Source organism: Nansenia antarctica (genome assembly GCF_963989245.1).
Source record: "Nansenia antarctica genome assembly, chromosome: 8".
Taxonomy (NCBI): domain Eukaryota; kingdom Metazoa; phylum Chordata; class Actinopteri; order Argentiniformes; family Microstomatidae; genus Nansenia; species Nansenia antarctica.
The window spans coordinates 7,633,926-7,653,611 of NC_137678.1; the positions used below are offsets into that span (position 1 = coordinate 7,633,926).

Sequence of the window (19,686 nt, forward strand, 5' to 3'; positions counted from 1 at the left end):
GTCACGTCATTGGGCCAATTGCTTTTGGTCCCTTGAAAAGGAGGGGGCCACGTATTAAAGAGCTGTAATTTCTAAACCCTTCCTCCAATTTGGATGTGAATACCCTCAAATTAAAGAGGGTATTTGAGAGTCATATTCATTCTATAACTGTAACGTGAATATGTTTTGGTAAACAGCTAAAATAACAACAATTCTGTCAGTCCAAATATATATATATATATATATATATATATATATATATGCACCTAACAGTAGCTTGGCCACTGTTTTCCAATTCTGGTAAAAAAATAAATAAAAAAGTATAATGTTTTGATGAAATTCCGTCACTCTGTTTTAATATTTTGATCATCTGTGTTGGTAGGATTCCCTGCACTGTTAACTCTCCATCTGGGCAGTGAGATGGATGCTTCTGCTTATTCAGTGTCAGAGAGCCAGAGGACACACCTTGGGTCCTCTGATGCAGAGACAGAAGGACAGAACCACCGGAAGGACAATCTTATTAGGCTCCAGCCACCACCACTACCACCACCTCCCACCCACAGTAGGAACCATCACTCTCCCAACATTAAAGAAGAGTACGACACACCGTGGGATAGGTTTTTACGGGACTACATCAAAAACCAAAAGGCCAAAGATGAGATGCTCAGCACAAATGCCTCAGGGCAAGATGCACATGCTCTTAAAGAGGGGCATCGACTCTCTGAAGCACCGAATGACATGGATAGTGACAGTAACGCCAGTTCAGAGGTCAAGACTAGAGGTCAAGAGGTCAAGATCGAAGAGTGCTATGGTAGGAATTCCTCTCAACAAAGGCCAACCACAGGCCGCGCTAGGGCGGACCAATCACATCCTGGATGTGAGTCAGGTGGTCACAAGAGCAGCTCAGTGATTGGATTACAGGAACAGCAGAGAAGGACAGCGGCAGGGCAAATCTCTGGGCAAACGAAACATGGTTGTGGTCATGACGAGTGCTACGTCCAGTGTGGGAAGAAATTAAACATGGCGGATATTGTGACAATACAGCAGCAAATTAGAAGACGAGAGCAACACCATTGTGCTCCAACTGATCAGTAAGTCACACACATGCTGTGAATCCTGTCCACAAGTATTGTGTTCAATAATTCACCATAGGGTGCCAGGTGTCAAGTATGCAAATGGTGGTCATTGAATTGATATGATGAATCATACTGCCAGTTACATGACTAATAAGTCGATTTGTAATTGAATTAGCTCAGTAACACATTTCAACAGCAGCTAAACAGTTGGTAATTAAAGGGCAGAACTATAAGCACATCTAATAGATGAATGTCATGTATGATATCGCAGCAAGCTAGCTTGAAAGGGAGCTGCCAGTCAAGCGTGCAAAGTCCACGCCCATACAGCCCTCGGAACTGTCTGACCAGGAAGTTGAGCCTAACAAGAAGCTTATTTCCATTTATTTTGTGTTAACATTTTTCCTGGAAACAAAATACAATTGGAACCATTTAATGTCTACTTTCCAGACCCTTTAATTACAACAAATGCAATCAGTAATCCATGTCCATTTGCAGGACGTGTCCTGTCAGTCTAGATGGGAGTTCAGTGAACTGTTTGTCTGTCATTTCTAATCGACCCTGCGTTATTTGTGCCTCCAGTGTTTCTAGCCGCAGGTCCTCTTCAGCTCATGTAACCATGGTAACCATGTATGAACCAGAATGCACCGAGTCCCCCGGATCTGGCTGTGGTTCTCCAGCCCTGAAAAGCCCACAGTGGGGTCCAGAGATGGTGGCAGTGAAGCTGGAGGAAGAAGATGTAGAGGAGTATGGTGTGATGGTAAAAGAAGAGGATGGAGGAGACCAAATGAGAGAGGAGGGAGTGATGGTAAAAGAAGAGGACAGAGGAAGAGTGGAGATGAAAGACAGTGAGATGGATGGTAAGTCTTTGTTATTGGTGAGTGTAATTGCCCTGTTGTAAAGTCAGTGCTACCAGTGTATGGAAGCATATAGTGGACTTAATTCAAATGTTAATGCAATTTGAGATTGCAATTGCTTGTTCCACTTTTGCAGGAAGGACAGCGGCAGGGCAAATCTCTGGGCAAACGAAACATGGTTGTGGTCATGACGACATGCGCCAGTGCTACGTCCAGTGTGGAAAGAAATTAAACATGGCGGATATTGTGACAATACAGCAGCAAATTAGAAGACGAGAGCAACACCATTGTGCTCCAACTGATCAGTAAGTCACACACATGCTGTGAATCCTGTCCACAAGTATTGTGTTCAATAATTCACCATAGGGTGCCAGGTGTCAAGTATGCAAATGGTGGTCATTGAATTGATATGATGAATCATACTGCCAGTTACATGACTAATAAGTCGATTTGTAATTGAATTAGCTCAGTAACACATTTCAACAGCAGCTAAACAGTTGGTAATTAAAGGGCAGAACTATAAGCACATCTAATAGATGAATGTCATGTATGATATCGCAGCAAGCTAGCTTGAAAGGGAGCTGCCAGTCAAGCGTGCAAAGTCCACGCCCATACAGCCCTCGGAACTGTCTGACCAGGAAGTTGAGCCTAACAAGAAGCTTATTTCCATTTATTTTGTGTTAACATTTTTCCTGGAAACAAAATACAATTGGAACCATTTAATGTCTACTTTCCAGACCCTTTAATTACAACAAATGAAATCAGTAATCCATGTCCATTTGCAGGACGTGTCCTGTCAGTCTAAATGGGAGTTCAGTGAACTGTTTGTCTGTCATTTCTAATCGACCCTGCGTTGTTTGTGCCTCCAGTGTTTCTAGCCGCAGGTCCTCTTCAGCTCATGTAACCATGTATGAACCAGAATGCACCGAGTCCCCCGGATCTGGCTGTGGTTCTCCAGCCCTGAAAAGCCCACAGTGGGGTCCAGAGATGGTGGCAGTGAAGCTGGAGGAAGAAGATGTAGAGGAGTATGGTGTGATGGTAAAAGAAGAGGATGGAGGAGACCAAATGAGAGAGGAGGGAGTGATGGTAAAAGAAGAGGACAGAGGAAGAGTGGAGATGAAAGACAGTGAGGTGGATGGTAAGTCTTTGTTATTGGTGAGTGTAATTGCCCTGTTGTAAAGTCAGTGCTACCAGTGTATGGAAGCATATAGTGGACTTAATTCAAATGTTAATGCAATTTGAGATTGCAATTGCTTGTTCCACTTTTGCACGCATTCTTTCGGTCAATATTCAAAATCAAATGCAATCATATGATTTGCATTTTAATTTTCATGTAGCTGGTATGCAAGTTCATTCTGAAAAAAGTTCATTCTGAACTGAAAATTACTATGCAATCCCACAATAGCATTTTCCACTTTTTCCTGCATTACTTGAGTCAATATGACAATTGTAATGCAATAATGTGATTAGCGTTTGCATTTCCATGTTCTAGTAAACACATCCGCTTCGTAGCTGACAACATTCAAATGTTGACCATTTCATGCAATAATGGTATTGCATGAAACACACACGCTTATAGGCTAATATATTAGAATATATTATTCAAATGATCCCATTCTCATATTCTACCGGCCTGTCAGTCATTCTCTGATGCTCATGACAGAATAGAACTAATAATTGAAAATGTAGCTGAATTCTCTGCGATCATGAATAATGATAATCAGACTACATGCACAATCACTTCACTTCTACTAATACGGCTGGTTAGCTTCCGGTCCAGCGCTGTTCCCCACCAGCTGTTTACAGGAGCTCCGCAGAGTGTAACGGACGTTACGGACAAGCTTTTTCACAGCGGACAGTCAACCAGCTGTTTTCAGTAGCATGTATTCTGTCAAATTAAATTATTAATATTATTTGCTTTAGCTCTCGACTTTGGAAGTACAGAATGCCTGAGAGCCTTATATTGCATTATATTTTGAATGGTCATCTGGTGCCTGAATATTGTGTAATCCTTTACATAAATAATGACATTTCCACCATAAATTGATGCAGAAAAGGCACAAATTGGTGGAGGGGTGGGAGCCACCCCTCCTAAATTTCGTTGTTTGGTACCTGTACTGTAGCAATGACAAATAAAGTCCATTCCATTCCATATCAATTCACCAGAATGCAAGAAATTAAGTGTTTGATGCTCGTGTGAGGACCCCCAGACAGCCCCGCTTCATGGGTCCCCCCGATGTCAAACGCCTGTGGTACCACCTCCGCCTCATTTTGAGCCAGGAAAAACCCTGTAAACATACCGTAACAAAAGCTTTGGCTAGCTAAGCCGGGCTTGACGCTTACCTTTTCCCCAGGTAGCACTGTGCTACCATGTTGAAAAATTTGGTAGCACACCAAGAATTTCAATAGCACAATGAAAATTGCCAATGAAAAAAGACAATTTTCGTATGACAACAACAAATGATCATAATCATAACATATAAAAATGATCATAACCGGCTCTTGGCCGTAATAAAAATGGAGACTCACACAATGTAAAGGGGAAGTAAGAATATTAATTTCAGTTGGTCCACGGTTCGGTATGAGTGAAGCAAGTGAAGTGACAAAGAAAAACTATGAATGGGGATTTTCTCTGTAAAGCCTGGTACACACATAAAGATAATCTGGCTGATTTCCCTCCTTCCGACCAAGGACAGCAAATGCCCGATTATCGGATGGCTCTAAAGATTATCCTACAAGATTATCCTGTGGTGTGAGGTGTTTTAAGATTCAATTTCTCCCGACAATCTGCTCGGAAAGTGGTCGGGGCCGACAATCGTAAATATTAAACGTGTTCAATGTTTACGATCAAAAGTCCTCTTGTGTGTGGGCAACTCCCGACTCCTGACAACTCTCGAGCAGGGTTGCCAGATGGGCTAGTTTTTTTGGGTGGAATTAGTGGTTTTAGACTGGTTATCCTAGAGAGTGTCAATCCCATCTGGCAACCCTGCTCCCGAGTCCGATTGTGTCGTGGATGGAATGTAGCCAATCAAGAAGCGAGCTGACTTCTTCTTTTCGTTCTTCAGCACTTTATTTGCCCTGTCGCACATGGCTGCCTCGTACAGGTTAATCAGGGTACTACGTTAGATCACGTTTGATCACGCAATATTTCTGGCTTGGGGAACGAGACTCTAGACTGTCGTAACGACAGATCTTTATTAGGGATGCACAATATGCATTTTTTCTAACCGATACCGATAACCAATGTTTACCCGCTTCCCTGTGGCCGATAACCGATATCATAAGCGATATGAGAACAGATATAATTTCACATTTGATAACCTGTAGTTCATGCACACCTGAAGGTAAGAAAGGCTGTCATCCAGGAAACCGGAAATAAATGCTGCTAACAGCTAGCGGCTAACAAAGCACAGCACTACGAAAGTTTCAACTGTATTTTAATAACATCACAACATGCTGATAGAACATCAACATGCTAAAAACACATAACTACACATAATTAGATGATCACACAGTCCTTGCTTTTGAACACGTCCTAAAACGAAAGTATATTTACAAGCCATGTAAACCGATAGCCGATTACCGATAGCCTCCGGACAACAATAACAATGAATCAATTCCTCAAAGTATACATATTAAGAGAGCTATTTATAGCGGTTTCACGTATGCGAGTGGTGTAGCCCATATATGCATTGTGCGCATATTATGTGCATATACGACACGCGTGAAGCATTTCTGCGACACGCGTTTCTGTTAACTGTTTTCGTTCCCTCATCGCTGTATTCAATGCCAAAATCATATTCCTTCCATACAGCGTGCTTGCAATGGTGAATCTTCAGGTGACTTATGAGATTCGTTGTGTTGTAACTCGTAGACCTTTGCCCTCCTTTCCGAACTTTTGCCGAACATGTATTGCAAATTGCAAACGCACTATCTGCCTCAGAAACTCTGAAAAATGTCCACACCGGGGAAGCCATGTTTCGCTCTCGTCTCTACTTTGCGTGGCTGTACGCAGGCGCAGCATCATGAGCGTGACAACCGGAACTGGAAATATTTCTGGCTTCATATTATCGGCTCTATATCGGCTAAAATGTAATAAAACGATAAATATTTAATAACATTAATTTCCCATAAATATCGGCGCCGATAATATCGTGCATCCCTAATCTTTATGTATGTGGTGTGCTGTATTGGGAATATCGGCGCACACCACACACACAATGGAATCAGTATCCTCATCCTCCTGGACCTCTCTGCTGCCTTCGACACTGTCTCCCACACCATCCTCCTCAACCGCCTCTCCACCCACCTGGGTGTCACTGGTACAGCCCTCTCCTGGTTCACATCATACCTCTCCAACAGGGAACAGTTTGTCTCCATCCACGGCTCAAGCTCCCCCCCAGCCCCAGTCAACCAAGGCGTCCCGCAAGGCTCTGTACTCGGACAGATCCTCCGTCGTCACGGCTTTAACTACCACTGCTACGCCGACGATACCTAAATCTACCTCAGCTCCACCCCATCCTCTCCGCTCCCCCCCCAGTCCCTCATCAACTGCCTGCTCGAAATAAAAACCTGGATGACATCTAACCTCCTTGTAGCACCCTATAATGTAATAATTTCCTGATTATGTAATAACACCTGATAATGTAATAAAATGTCCACTTAACTCCATCGGAAATGTAATAAAACCCAATAATGTAATAATTGACCAATAATGTAATCAAATAACCTGACTGATATTGTAATAACATTTTTACTGATAATGTAATACCTTATTACATTATTGGGAATTTCTTACACTTTCAGGTGGGTCTTTTTTGTTTTTAAACTGATAATGTAATACTTGACAGATAATGTAATACTATGTTCATTTTCAATCAGAATGACAATCTAAATGACAGACTTGCATATGTGCAGAGGAAGATGATGAAAGTGATATAATAACAATTTATGAGGGGATATGTAGGCCTATGTTTGTGTCAGGTGTCATGTAAGTGTGTATGTAGGTGTTGAATGAATGAATGCATATGGACAGTGGGTGCGGAAAGTATTCAGACCCCTTCAGTTTTCCCACATTTTGTTGTATTATAGAATCAATTTAAAATGGATTAAATTAAAATAATTTGCCATCAATCCACACACAATACCCCAGAATCACAACATGAAATCAAAAAATCTACAAAATTGTACTAAACGTAATGCTTTGTAGTAAAACCAAATAAACACATTTCCTGCAAAACACAATTATGGATACGAGAGAGATTATTTTTTACATTAAGGGATTATTTTTTGCCATTCGGTTATAGTCCAATTTTGTAGAGTGACTGGCATGATGTTGTCCCATCGGCTGTGCTTTTACCCCTCCACCATTCAACTTTTTTGTAAGTCTCCCCAGGCCTCAGGGTCACATTCCTGAGCAGTTTTGTTACTCTCCATTTTCTCAATGTTTTATGGCAACCTGATCTACACAGAGTCTCATTGACTCCTATGCAAATTAGAAACCCTATAAAAACAAATATGTTCATTCCAAAAAACTTATGGAGTCATTTGTTGATGACATTTTTGCATTTTAGCTTTTAGAGTGTCATAGCAAAGGGTCTGAATACTTTGTACATGGGGGGTTTCTAGTATTTCAATTTTTAAAAGTTTACTAACATTTAAAAAAACTGATTTCCTGTTGTGATTCTGGGGTATTGTGTGTGGATTGATGGCAAATTATGTTAATTTAATCCATTTTAAATTGAGGTTATAATACAACGAAATGTGGAAAAACTGAAGGGGTCTGAATACTTTCCGCACCCACTGTATCCCCTCCTCAAATGAAGAGTTACCAAAGGTTTTGTTCATGTCCCTGAGTAATCTGCACATATGCAAGTCTGTCATTTAACCCAGTAGTCATTCTGTTATTTCAAATCCAGTGTAAATAAGATTCTTAGATTCTTAAATCCAGTGTATACAACAGTCTTAGATTCTTAAAAAACAAATTGTAGAACTCTGGATTGAAAATGAACATAGTATTACATTATCTGTCAAGTATTACATTACCTGAAAGTGTAATAAATTCCCAATAATGTAATAAGGTATTACATTATCAGTAAAAATGTTATTACAATATCAGTCAGGTTATTTTATTACATTATTGGTCAATTATTACATTATTAAGTGAAGTGGACATTTTATTACATTATCAGGTGTTATTACATTATCAGGAAATTATTACATTATAGGGCGCTACACTCCTCAAACTCAACAGTAAGAAAACAGAGCTCATGGTTGTGGCACCCAAGGCGCTGCTACGGAAAGTTGGGGACTTCGACGGCTGCTCCATCTCCCCATCCTCCGAAGTCCGTAACCTGGGCGTCATCCTGGACTCCACCCTCTCCTTCCAGTCCCACATAAAATCCTTCACCAAATCCGCCTTCTTCCACCTCAGAAACATCTCCAGACTACGACCTTCCCTCACTGACTCCGTTGCCGAAACCCTCATTCACGCCTTCGTCACCTCCCGTCTGGACTATTGTAATGGAGTCCTGTTCGGTGTTCCCAACAAAGCCCTGGACAGGCTCCAGTACGTGCAGAACTCAGTTGCCAGGGTCCTCATCCACACCAAGCCCTGGCAGCACATCACCTCCACCCTCATTCACCTCCACTGGCTCCCGGTCAAGTCCTGCATCACTTACAAAATCCTCCTCCTCACCTACAAATCCCTCCACGCCTGCGCCCCCCAGTACCTCACTGACCTCCCCCAGCATACCCCTTCCCGGAGCCTGCGGTCCGCAGACATGGGCCTGCTATCCACCGCCCGCACCAACCTACAGACCTTTGGGGACAGAGCCTTCAGCGTGGCCGCACGAACTCTCTGGAACTCCCTCCCCTGATAGAGCTTTCACACCGGCAAAGAACCGTGCCGGTAGTCTGGAACCGGCCGGCGCGTTCAGACCGAAGCTCAATTGGTTCGGAACCTGAAAAGTTGGTTCGCAGCGGGCACCAAAAAATAGTGGTTCTCAAGCGCGAACCAAAACGTAGAACAGTCACGTCGTCAGTGGGTGTGTCCTATTCTAGGCTGCAGAGACCAGCAAGGAGGAAGTAGACAAAATGTAATCTAATCATTAGTGATCAAAAACAATATCAAAAGTCTCATTATTCTCTCTATCTTCCTCACATGCTCAGCAAACAAACACACACGCACACGCGCGCGGACATGCGCGAACGCGAATTTCGTAAGCCATTTCTATTCCAGTAACGGAGCAGCTGATTAGTAAAAGAACGCATATAGAAAGTGTCTTTTGTTTTGTTTCACAGAAAATTGTGTTTATTTCAGATACTGTAGTGGAAGATATTATCCTCTTTTCCAGTGATGTAGCCGCCATCTAGTTGTGAAATGTTTGTTTATCCCGCCCCTTCATCACCCAGCGTTGATGATGCGGATGGTTCTGGTTACACTGGTATGAACGCGGGCTCGTTCGCCAGACAGCACCAACGTTCAGAGGTTTCCCAACGCGAACGCGAACCGGCACGGTTCTTTGCCGGTGTGAAAGCCCTAACAGTGATCCGCAATGCCCCCACCCTGGACTCGTTCAAATTAGCCCTCAAAACACATCTGTTCTCCAAGGCCTTTGGCCCCTAGTACATTTTTCAGTTTTGCTTTGTTTGTTTTCTGTTCTGTCTGTCTGATCATTCCCTTGAATTGTAAAGCGTCCTTGGGTTTTTTGAAAGGCGCTATATAAATTAAAGTTATTATTATTATTATTATCTTTCGACGCAACATGGGCTAAAATTACAGGAATGCCATGTTGCCACGCTGGCACAAATATACTGTGCTAATAATGTTAGCGCCGCGCAGGCAGGCTTAGCATATTTATTTATTTGTATTCATTTAATCTTTATTTAACCAGAAGGTCCCTTGCGATTAAAATCAATTTTTCGAGGCAGACCTGGCCAACAGCACAACAGTTCAAGTACAAGTTTACACAATTGGAGAATAAAACATAATAAAAACAGACAAGGGACGAGAGATAAATATGATAGAAAATCCATTTTAGGAATAGCAACTGTCTACTAGCACTCTACTGCACTCTACTGTCACACAATTAATCAGAGTTTTGAACTCCCCCAGGGAGATGAGATTATTAACACTACAACAGCCATGGGTGGGGTCATTTGACCTAGTAAGTAAAAAAATAATTAAACTCACCTTTTCAGGACCCACCTTTCATGACTTTTCCTAGATGCGTTCTACCACCCAGTATCCTTACATTTTTTAAATCTACCTTGTATAAAGCTCTTTCTACAACAGGGTTTACCCAAGTTACATACGCAATAGTGATAGGATATTGTATGTCTATGTACAGACAATTATGAATGATGGACTGTACAGTAGGTCTCCCAGTTGAGTGTTGCACGCTATAGCTACCGCAGCAAAGTAATTGCAACAACCTACATTTGATTATGTCTGTAATCGTCAACGAATTTCCATGCAACATGGAACAAATAAAATTCCATTTATAATACAGTATATCATGTAATCAAGTGTATTTTTGCAGCTTGATAATGTATTTGATAGTGAGTGAGTGTGTGTGTGTGTGTGTGTGTGTGTGTGTGTGTGTGTGTGTGTGTGTCTGACATGGGTTTCAAACCATTTCCCCGGTACCTCCCTGCTCCAACATGACAGGTTGTCGGGTCAACAAGGTTCGGGAAGTAAGCCTGTTCCGCTAGATAGTATAGGTATGTAGATAGTATCGGCATGTAGATAGTATAGGCATGTAGATAGTATAGGTATACTTGATCTTGATGTATACCTTATCCAGTGTTTTTTCTCCTCTTGTTGCACATTTAACATGCTGATAGAACTTCGGTAGTACTACCTTCAGTTCAGCATCAATCAATCAGTGGCAGAGGAAATTCATTCGTGGCGGCCCGCCTTTAGCGCTTTGAATTGCCCCTGTTGTATCAAATGTGCTATACAAATCAACTTGCCTTGCCTAAACGTATATATTAAAATTAAACTTGCCTATGTAACCCTGTATATGTTCCTATTTTTACAGACCAGCAGAGCTCCAACCCAGGTTCAGACAGCGAGCCCAGCTCCACCACACCAGGAAACCATCAACAACACAGGAGCTCAAGGCGGAAGAATCACCATAAAACACACCCACAGACTAATGCAGGAGTCCTGAAGAACCATCAGAGAATACACACCGGAGAGAAAACATACCAGTGCTCCGAGTGTGGAAAGAGTTTCAGTGGAGCAGGAGACCTGAAGACGCACCAGAGAATACACACAGGAGAGAAACCATACCAGTGCTCCCAGTGTGGGAAGAGTTTCAGTCAAGCAGGAACCCTAAAGGATCATCAGAGAATACACACAGGAGAGAAACCATACCACTGCTCCCAGTGTGGGAAGAGTTTTAGTCGAGCAGAAAGCCTAAAGATACACCAGAGAATGCATAGAGGAGAGAAACCATACCAGTGCTCCCAGTGTGGGAAGAGTTTCATTGATGCCGGTCACCTGAAGACGCACCAGAGAATACACACAGGAGAGAAACCATACCAGTGCTCCCAGTGTGGGAAGAGTTTCAGTCAAGCAGGAGACCTTACGAGGCACCAGAGATTACACACAGGAGAGAAACCATACCAGTGCTCCCAGTGTGGGAAGAGTTTTAGTCGAGCAGAAAACCTAAAGATACACCAGAGAATACACACAGGAGAGAAACCATACCACTGCTCCCAGTGTGGGAATAGTTTCAGTGTAGCAGGAGACCTGAAGACGCACCAGAGAATACACACAGGAGAGAAACCATACCAGTGCTCCCAGTGTGGGAAGAGTTTCAGTCAAGCAGGACACCTGAAGTCGCACCAGAGAATACACACAGGAGAGAAACCATACCAGTGCTCCCAGTGTGGGAAGAGTTTCAGTCAAGCAGGAACCCTAACGAATCATCAGAGAATACACACAGGAGAGAAACCATACCAGTGATCCCAGTGTTGGAAGGGTTTCAGTCAAGCAGGAAACCTGAAGAGGCACCAGAGAATACACACATGAGAGAAACCATACCAGTGCTCCCAGTGTGGGAAGAGTTTTAGTCGAGCAGAATTCCTAAAGATACACCAGAGAATACATGCTTAACGTAGTACACCAGAGAACTATGCTTAACGTAGTTTTTCTATTTTTTAAGTAACTGTTTGATTAATGTGGATAGGCTCTTTGTCCATACAAAGCTTTTGCCGTGCATATAGTATGATATGCATTGTATATTTTGTGACTTGCATTTACAAATAAATACATTTATCTAAGTAAGTGAATTGTCTATCAATCAGCATCACAAGACAAAAACATCTCTGCTAGGGCCAGGGGCCATTGGCAGTCATAATGCTGGAGGAAGGAAGATTTGTTTAATGATTACAGTAGAGAAACTGTACAGGGGGGTTTGGGCAGGGTCCCACACTAAGGCTTGTTAGTGCATTTTATGTTCGGACAAGTGAAATTCCTCCTGCAATTGTCTGACGAATGTAAAAACAAAAAGAAATCAATGTGATGGCAGCTGGTGTTTGGAGCTACAGGCGCAGAATATAAAGTGGTCAAATCGGTCGTCAAACTATTTATGACCTAAAAGTCAGATTTTCAGGGTTTTTTACAACACACAACAAAGTTTTGAAGTACCCACTCAATATGTTTTAAAACAGTTTCACGATAATTATATATGTGTACTTGATCAGCAAAATAAGCTTTTTTTCAGCCTGATTTCTCCCGGCTTGGGGGAGGGGGTGAATGGTTTAATTGTTTTGTCCAAAAAATCTACCTTTGCACTCGATCAAATGTCAGGACCCTCCTTTCATGACTTTTCCTAGATATGTGCGTTCTACCACCCAGCATCTTTACATTTTCAAAATCGAGTTAGTATTAAGCGATTTTGCAGTATTTCTGTGTGTGTCTGTGTATTTGCCTTGGAATTCTGCTGCCATCTTTTTCTCCAAGGCTGCAATTATCTTTTATATCTGCAGAGGTAGCAAGGGGACACACACTGTGCTCAAACTTCAGGCTTCAGTGCTGAATTAGATACAGTCGATAAGACTGATAAGTATGTAACATAATGTGTTTATATATAGGCTATATATAGCAATAGGGATACATAAGATATGCGTCTTTGAGCCTCGGAAAAGCGCTATATAAATTTAATGAATTATTATTATTATTATGTACATTTACATTTACATTTTTGGCATTTAGCAGACGCCTTATTCCAAAGCGACTTACAATCAATACATTTGAATACCAAGCATGTGAATCAGCAATCCACCATTCGTTGCAGGAAGAGTAATCTAGCTCGGGCCCGGGGGCCACTGATAGAAGGAAAAAAACCTTCTATCGCCTTCTACTAATTTGTATTTTTATTTTTATTTATTTTTACTGGAGAAACTTAGAACCAGTACAAGGGGGGCAATAGAAGTTCTTAGGGACACAGAAGAGGGGAAAGCGGGTGTCTTTAGGAGACGTAGTGGTGAGGGTCAGAAGATGTCTCAGGAGGAGCAGTTAAGATGTAACCTGAAGAGATAGGTCTTCAGTCTACGACGGAAGATGGGTAGTGACTCTGCCGTTCTGACAGCCGTGGGGAGCTCATTCCACCAGCGGGGAGCCAGTGTTGTGAAGAGACGTGATCGGGCAGCCCGACTGCTGTGTAGAGGAGGTGGGGCCAGTTATGTATATGTACAGACAGTTATGAAAATGATAAACTGTACAGTTTGTACTATCCAACTGTATAAACTGTACAGTTTGTACTATCCAAGTTCCATGCAATAGTGATGAGATATTATGATATGTGTAGCCTATGTACAGTTATGAATGATACACTGCACAGTATGTACCCATCAAGTTGTGTGGTGCATGCATAGCTACCGCAGCAAAGTAATTGCAGTAGTCTACGTTTGATTATGCATGTACTCACCAACGAATATTATATAACAAAAGGATATTTATAATATTGTATATAATGTATTTTTTGTATATCACTGTAGAACACGGTGCTAGACCACTGGACCACCTCAGGCCACCAGTAATAACCATAATTGTGGATTACTATTTACAATTAGTAGTCTCCTGATCTCGCTACATTTTGAGCGAGTCTGTAACTACTTTTGTTTCAGCCCATTCTTGCCTATAGACAACTGTACAATCATTCATAGTGAGTTTATTCACCCAATAAAGTAAAGATGAATAATACTGCCCTTCACCTTATTATCAGATGTTCATAAGGGCTCTGCACACAGCGTGCGATTTCTGTTGCGCATCAACATTCCATTTTGAAGTTTGAATGGAAGTCTATGAGAACATCGCATTTCAACACACATGGCCCCGATTTTAATCGCACGGCGAAAATTCGATTCCATTCATTTTGAATGGGAAAAAGCACAAATTTGACAGTTTGACAAAACTCGCACGCCGTGTGCTTTGTCCCATTCAAAATGAATGGAATCGAATTTTCGCCGTGCGATTAAAATCGGGGCCGTGTGTGTTGAAATGCGATGTTCTCATAGACTTCCATTCAAACTTCAAAATGGAATGTTGACGCGCAACAGAAATCGCACGCTGTGTGCAGAGCCCTATAGACCTGTGTCGGCAATGATAATAATACACAACAGGCAAGACGGTTGTACCATAGATATACGCAGATTAATATTTGTAGATTCGTTTTCGAACATTAGATAGGCCTAGTTGATTTTGGCTACATTGTAGTAGCCAATTGTCTGCTCGCCAACTAAAGCACTTGGTTATAAACATACATTCATTCATTCATACTAGGCTCTGTTTCTAACAAGTAGGCTTCTAACAAAATCACTGTATGGGACAACTCGTTTCTAAAAAGTGAGTTACAATCACTTGATGTAGGCCTAATGGTTGATGGGGAGGGTTGATGATGGCTCTCGATCGTTTCCGATCAACAAAGACAAAGACATCGGGTTTCCCCTGCTCCACCACGTCCCAACGGTGTGCTTCTGTAACCATTTTCTCCTCCTTGTTGCATTAAAAAAATCAAGACTCGCTCCTCTCAGGAGACCACTATTTATAAATAATAATCCACAGATAGGCACAGTCACAGTGCTACATGAAAATATCTAGCCACACACCACATATCATACCTCCGCCCTATGTATTTATCATCATATTTCTCAATATAAAACGGAGGTACGATATATGGCAGATATATGTATGGTATATTATGGCAGTTTCTGGCGCCTGTCCCGTTCTGTTCAAAGAATATTATATAAAACGCATCACATGTTTGTCATTGTGTGAACATTTTTCTGTAGTGAAGAACCTTGGTTCAATCTGGAGCTGATCAACTCCGGACGGCAATAGCTCGTTGTGGGTGCAATTGTGCAAGAATAACACTATTTACAGCCCTGTCATTTATTGCTATATTTATTACTGTTATATATAAATGTGAACATTACAGATACCTGGTCAACACAGCTTGGGATTCCAAGGAAATTACATGGAACTATGTGTGCCGCCATTGGTGTGTGAATGTGTGTGTGAATGGGTGAATGAGAGGCCGTTGTAAAGCGCTTTGGAGCAGCTTTGGAGCAGCAAAAAAGGCGCTATATAAGTGCAGTCCATTTACCCTTTACCATTTGTGAAAGGGACAACATTGCAATATATATTAGTTATTTTTTAATAATGATAATCAACTTTCATTCGTTAGTAATGAAAACTCCCGCAGTCTCGATCAATCTCCTAGATCAATCTCCTCTCCACTTACGTTACATCTACAATGGCATGCATACGTTATTATATTATATATATATACATATATATATATATATGTGTTCCTTTTCAGCTGACTCTCTGCTCTGTCCCCGCTTCTCTGGAACTTTATGCATTTTTAGAGGTAGTGTCTTGTCATTTTCTCTTCTTGTGTGACATCGCCATCCAGCGATTTTTGTGCGTCAGTACACACTCCCCCATTGTGAAGAGTGGTCGTGTGATTCGACACCTCTTCGCGCTAAAAGTAGGTAAAAAAACGTCGCTGTTCTAGTGTTAAGCCAAGGACACTGTTTAGTTTTAGGCCTATTGGAAGGCAACCATATGTAAATAAATAGCCTAATGTCTCACAATGTGGAATCTGAACAATCAAAGAATGTGTGATGACAATTTATACTTACTTTTTTCAATAAAGTGCAAAGGCTTTTTTCTCATTGACATTTTATTGTACAGATCTTTCTTTCAAAACTCAAAACATACCTGAATAAAAAATGGCACAGCAACAAAACTGGCATAAATCAAGGTCAACATTCTTGTGTATCTTCAAAAGCAGTTTCACTCATCAATAACACGGTGAACCTGAATACAAAATGGCACAGCCATAAAACTGGCATAAAACAAGGTCAACATTTCAACAAGTATCTTCAAAAGCAGTGCAACTGTATGAAAAAAAACAACGCTAACAAATAGTGTAAAGTAATTGTAAACAACAAATATAGTAAACAGTAGTGCAGATTTTGTAAACGCCTTGAATTACATGTCAATTGTCAGAGTCGCATAGCCTCTGAGTAAAAGATGGCTGAGGAACCTGAGGTGGCATCGGTATCGGTATCGGTAGATCTTGAGGAAAAAAATCGGTGATCGGTATCGGCCCCAAAAATCCAGATCGGAGCATCCCTAGTGGCATGTACTGAAGGTGGTGTGGTAGGGGTTGTGTTGGTGCCAAGGTGTGTGGGTGAGATGCATACATTGCTGCTGCTGCTGGATTATATGAAGTTGGTGATCTAATGTTAATTTCAGAGTCCTGGGCATCATACAGCAGTGTCATGATGTTTCTTTTGACCCTTGTTTTGATTGATAGGTCTTTTATTTGCCTAAGTTCAGTTGCAACCTGATTTCCAAATGAAGCCTCTGGATCATCGCGCTGCTTGGCACCGATAGCCAGGACTTTTGACGACATCTGCTTTAAGGTAGCAAGCGAGAAAAAAGTGTAATATGCCATCAAATGCTACATTCACAAGGTGACCGTGCAGACATGTGAAAGAAGTGTTTTGTGGTTCATGAGAGCTCTTGCTATTGTGTAGATTTTATACCAAGTGATGTTCTTTGAAATGCATCACTTTGTGTGACATCTCAGCAAAAACAAGAGATATCCCTTGAACCACAGAACGCTTGTTTCACATGTCCACACAGTCACCTCATGCAGAACACAGAGGTATAGGCCTATGTTACTTACGGTGGTCTCACTTGGGCGGTGGACAACATGTTTTTTGAGGAAGTCCATGATCCTCAAAAGCCAAGACTGCCTGGGTGTTGGATTCTTGGTCCCACTCCCACTTGCCTGTGGTTTCAGCAGACGTGTATATTGGGTCCTCAAAGATGTGGCCCTGGTCTTCACCTCCTCAACTGAAAAGAAAAAGAAAAACATTACAAGAGGTATTGTCATTGTATTTGCATACATGAGCGTTATGAACATAATTATGTTCCATCATCAGCCAAGTGCTCATTTCAAACAGAAGAATGGACAATTGGGGCACAGACATTTCTTTTAATGCACACGCTCCCTTGCCCTCCCTCCCTACCTCTGTCTCTCCCTCCTCCATCTCTCTCCCTCCCCCTCCCTCTTCCCCTCTCACTCCCTCTCTCCCCCCTCCCTCCCTCCCTCTCTCCCCCTCTCCCCCCCTCCCTCCCTCTTCCCCTCTCACTCCCTCTCTCCCCCCCTCCCTCCCTCTCCCCCTCTTCCCCTCTCACTCCCTCTCTCCCCCCTCCCTCCCTCCCACTCCATCCCTTTTTCTCCCTCTCTATATTGATTGTTTAATAATATTGTTGTTAGCTGTTACAGCTGGACTTTATTTTCATGCAAGCTGGGGTGGATAGCTGACATGTCAACTGTTGTTTTCATAGATCTAGATGTAGAGGTGGACATGTCTGACAAATGTAATAGTGATACAATTTCTCCAACCCTGCGGGCAGGCTCAAATAGCCTACTGCTCACGTGAAGCTATAGACTAGTGTTTAGCGAGTTTCGCTAGCTAGCTTGTTAGCTCACCTGGTTGTTGTAGGATCGTAGCAATTTCTCTCCAGCTCTTCTCTTTTTCGAGACGGTTGTGGTAGTCTGGGCAAGACAAGTCGAACAGGCACTGATGGTCCTGCCACAGTTCAATGAGCCTTCCTTCCATCTGTTCACTCCACCGAGCGCTGACAACTTTTTTCTGGTCGGCGACAGCTAAATCGGGGTTAAAATCGTCTAGTGTGTACTCGGCTTTAGCAGTTGGTAAAAGAACAGGATTAAAACAAAAATATCAGCAATAACATCGTGCTCTGTAGCAAGCACAATTACAACCCAACTGAAGCCACAATACTGGGACCATTCGTGACTGACAGTCAGTCAAAATACTAGGTGAATATGTAATAAACTTGGATTTCATGCATTTCAAGTGGCATCTTTGTAATCATTACGATGTAGTCATGTCTAAGAGGCAGACAAGGCTTCCCTTTAACTCCCAGAGGCTACGACTATGCTATGTCCTGTGCCTGGAGGACGAGGGTGTTACAATGACCTGCATCTCTGCCTCCCCCCACCTGTCTCTAAAGCAGAGAGAGAGGGGGAGAGAGAGACAGAGACAGAGACAGAGAGAGAGAGAGACAGAGAGAGAGAGAGAGAGACAGAGAGAGACAGAGAGAGAGAGAGAGAGAGAGATTGAGAGAGACACAGACAGACACATTAGCAGTGGTAGGCAGCTTACATATGATGCCAGCAACCCTCCAGTCACCACCAGCTCACATGACCTGCTGACCGATGGTGACCTGGCCTGACCGAGACTACCTGCTGTCACCATGGTGAGGAAAGGAGAAGAGGGTTATATCAATAGGCCGTCCCTGAATGTAAATCATCCCTCACTCTCGCATACCCTCCTTTCTGTCTCTCTCTCTCTCTCTCTCTCTCTCTCTCTCTCTCTCTCTCTCTCTCTCTCTCTCTCTCTCTCTCTCTCTCTCTCTCTCTCTCTCTCTCTTTACCTGAGGGTTTAGTCCCAGTCCCTCTCTTGGAGTCTGGAGGGTGGAAGATGTCTGCGTTGGCATAGATCTCATCCTCCATCTCCATGGTCCACCACAGTCTCAATGTTCACATGACTCTGCCAGGTGATCCGTGCAGCAGTCTTCTCATTGGAGAGACTGAGAGAGATACCCCAGTGAGACTTGTTATATAGGACTGGAGTCTGACAAGGCAGGCAGAGAATGTGATTGGCTGTTGGTAAGATATGGTAATCAGATGCGTCTGACCTAACACAACCCCCCAACCCCCCTCACCACCAGCTCAAGGGAAGTAAGAATAGAGATGTTGAGAACCTGTGGTTATATACCGTATGTGCAACTCAAAAAATTAGAATATCATGCAAAAGTTCATTTATTTCAGTAATTCAACTTAAAGGGTTAAACTTAGATATTATATTAAGAGTTGCACCTGTATACATGTGTAGATTGTGACAGCAGCTCTGACACACGGACACTGTGGTCCCCTGCAGTACTATTTTGGCATTCCACTCTTACACTAGTGCTTCTAGTGATACTAGTTCACTTCATGAAATGGAACCACTTCTGCAGATTCTGACACTTAAAAGTACAGCAAAACAGAAGTCCAGATAATGTTATGGTCTGGACTTCTGTTTTGCTGTGCTGTTTTAAGGCCAGAATTTGTCAGCGCACTGACGGCACTTGGGACTCATTGTCCCGTCTTGACGACTGCAACGCACTCCTGGCCGGGCTCCCCGCCTCCGCCATCAGACCTCTGCAGCTCATC

At 42.5% G+C, this 19,686-nt stretch overlaps 1 protein-coding gene across 1 annotated transcript in view; it reads right to left on the reverse strand.

The window, feature by feature from the left end:
* The window catches only part of LOC308163792 (ankyrin repeat and SOCS box protein 3-like), a gene marked incomplete at both ends in the record, with an annotated part of 22,779 nt that extends 3,789 nt beyond the window's left edge, over window positions 1-18,990 (reverse strand). Inside the window, one exon of the mRNA XM_080537984.1 lies at window positions 18,906-18,990. Within this exon, the coding sequence (XP_080394110.1) occupies window positions 18,906-18,990 (85 nt within the window). The remainder of the gene's footprint in view (window positions 1-18,905) is intronic.
* Between the last annotated feature and the right edge of the window lie 696 nt (window positions 18,991-19,686).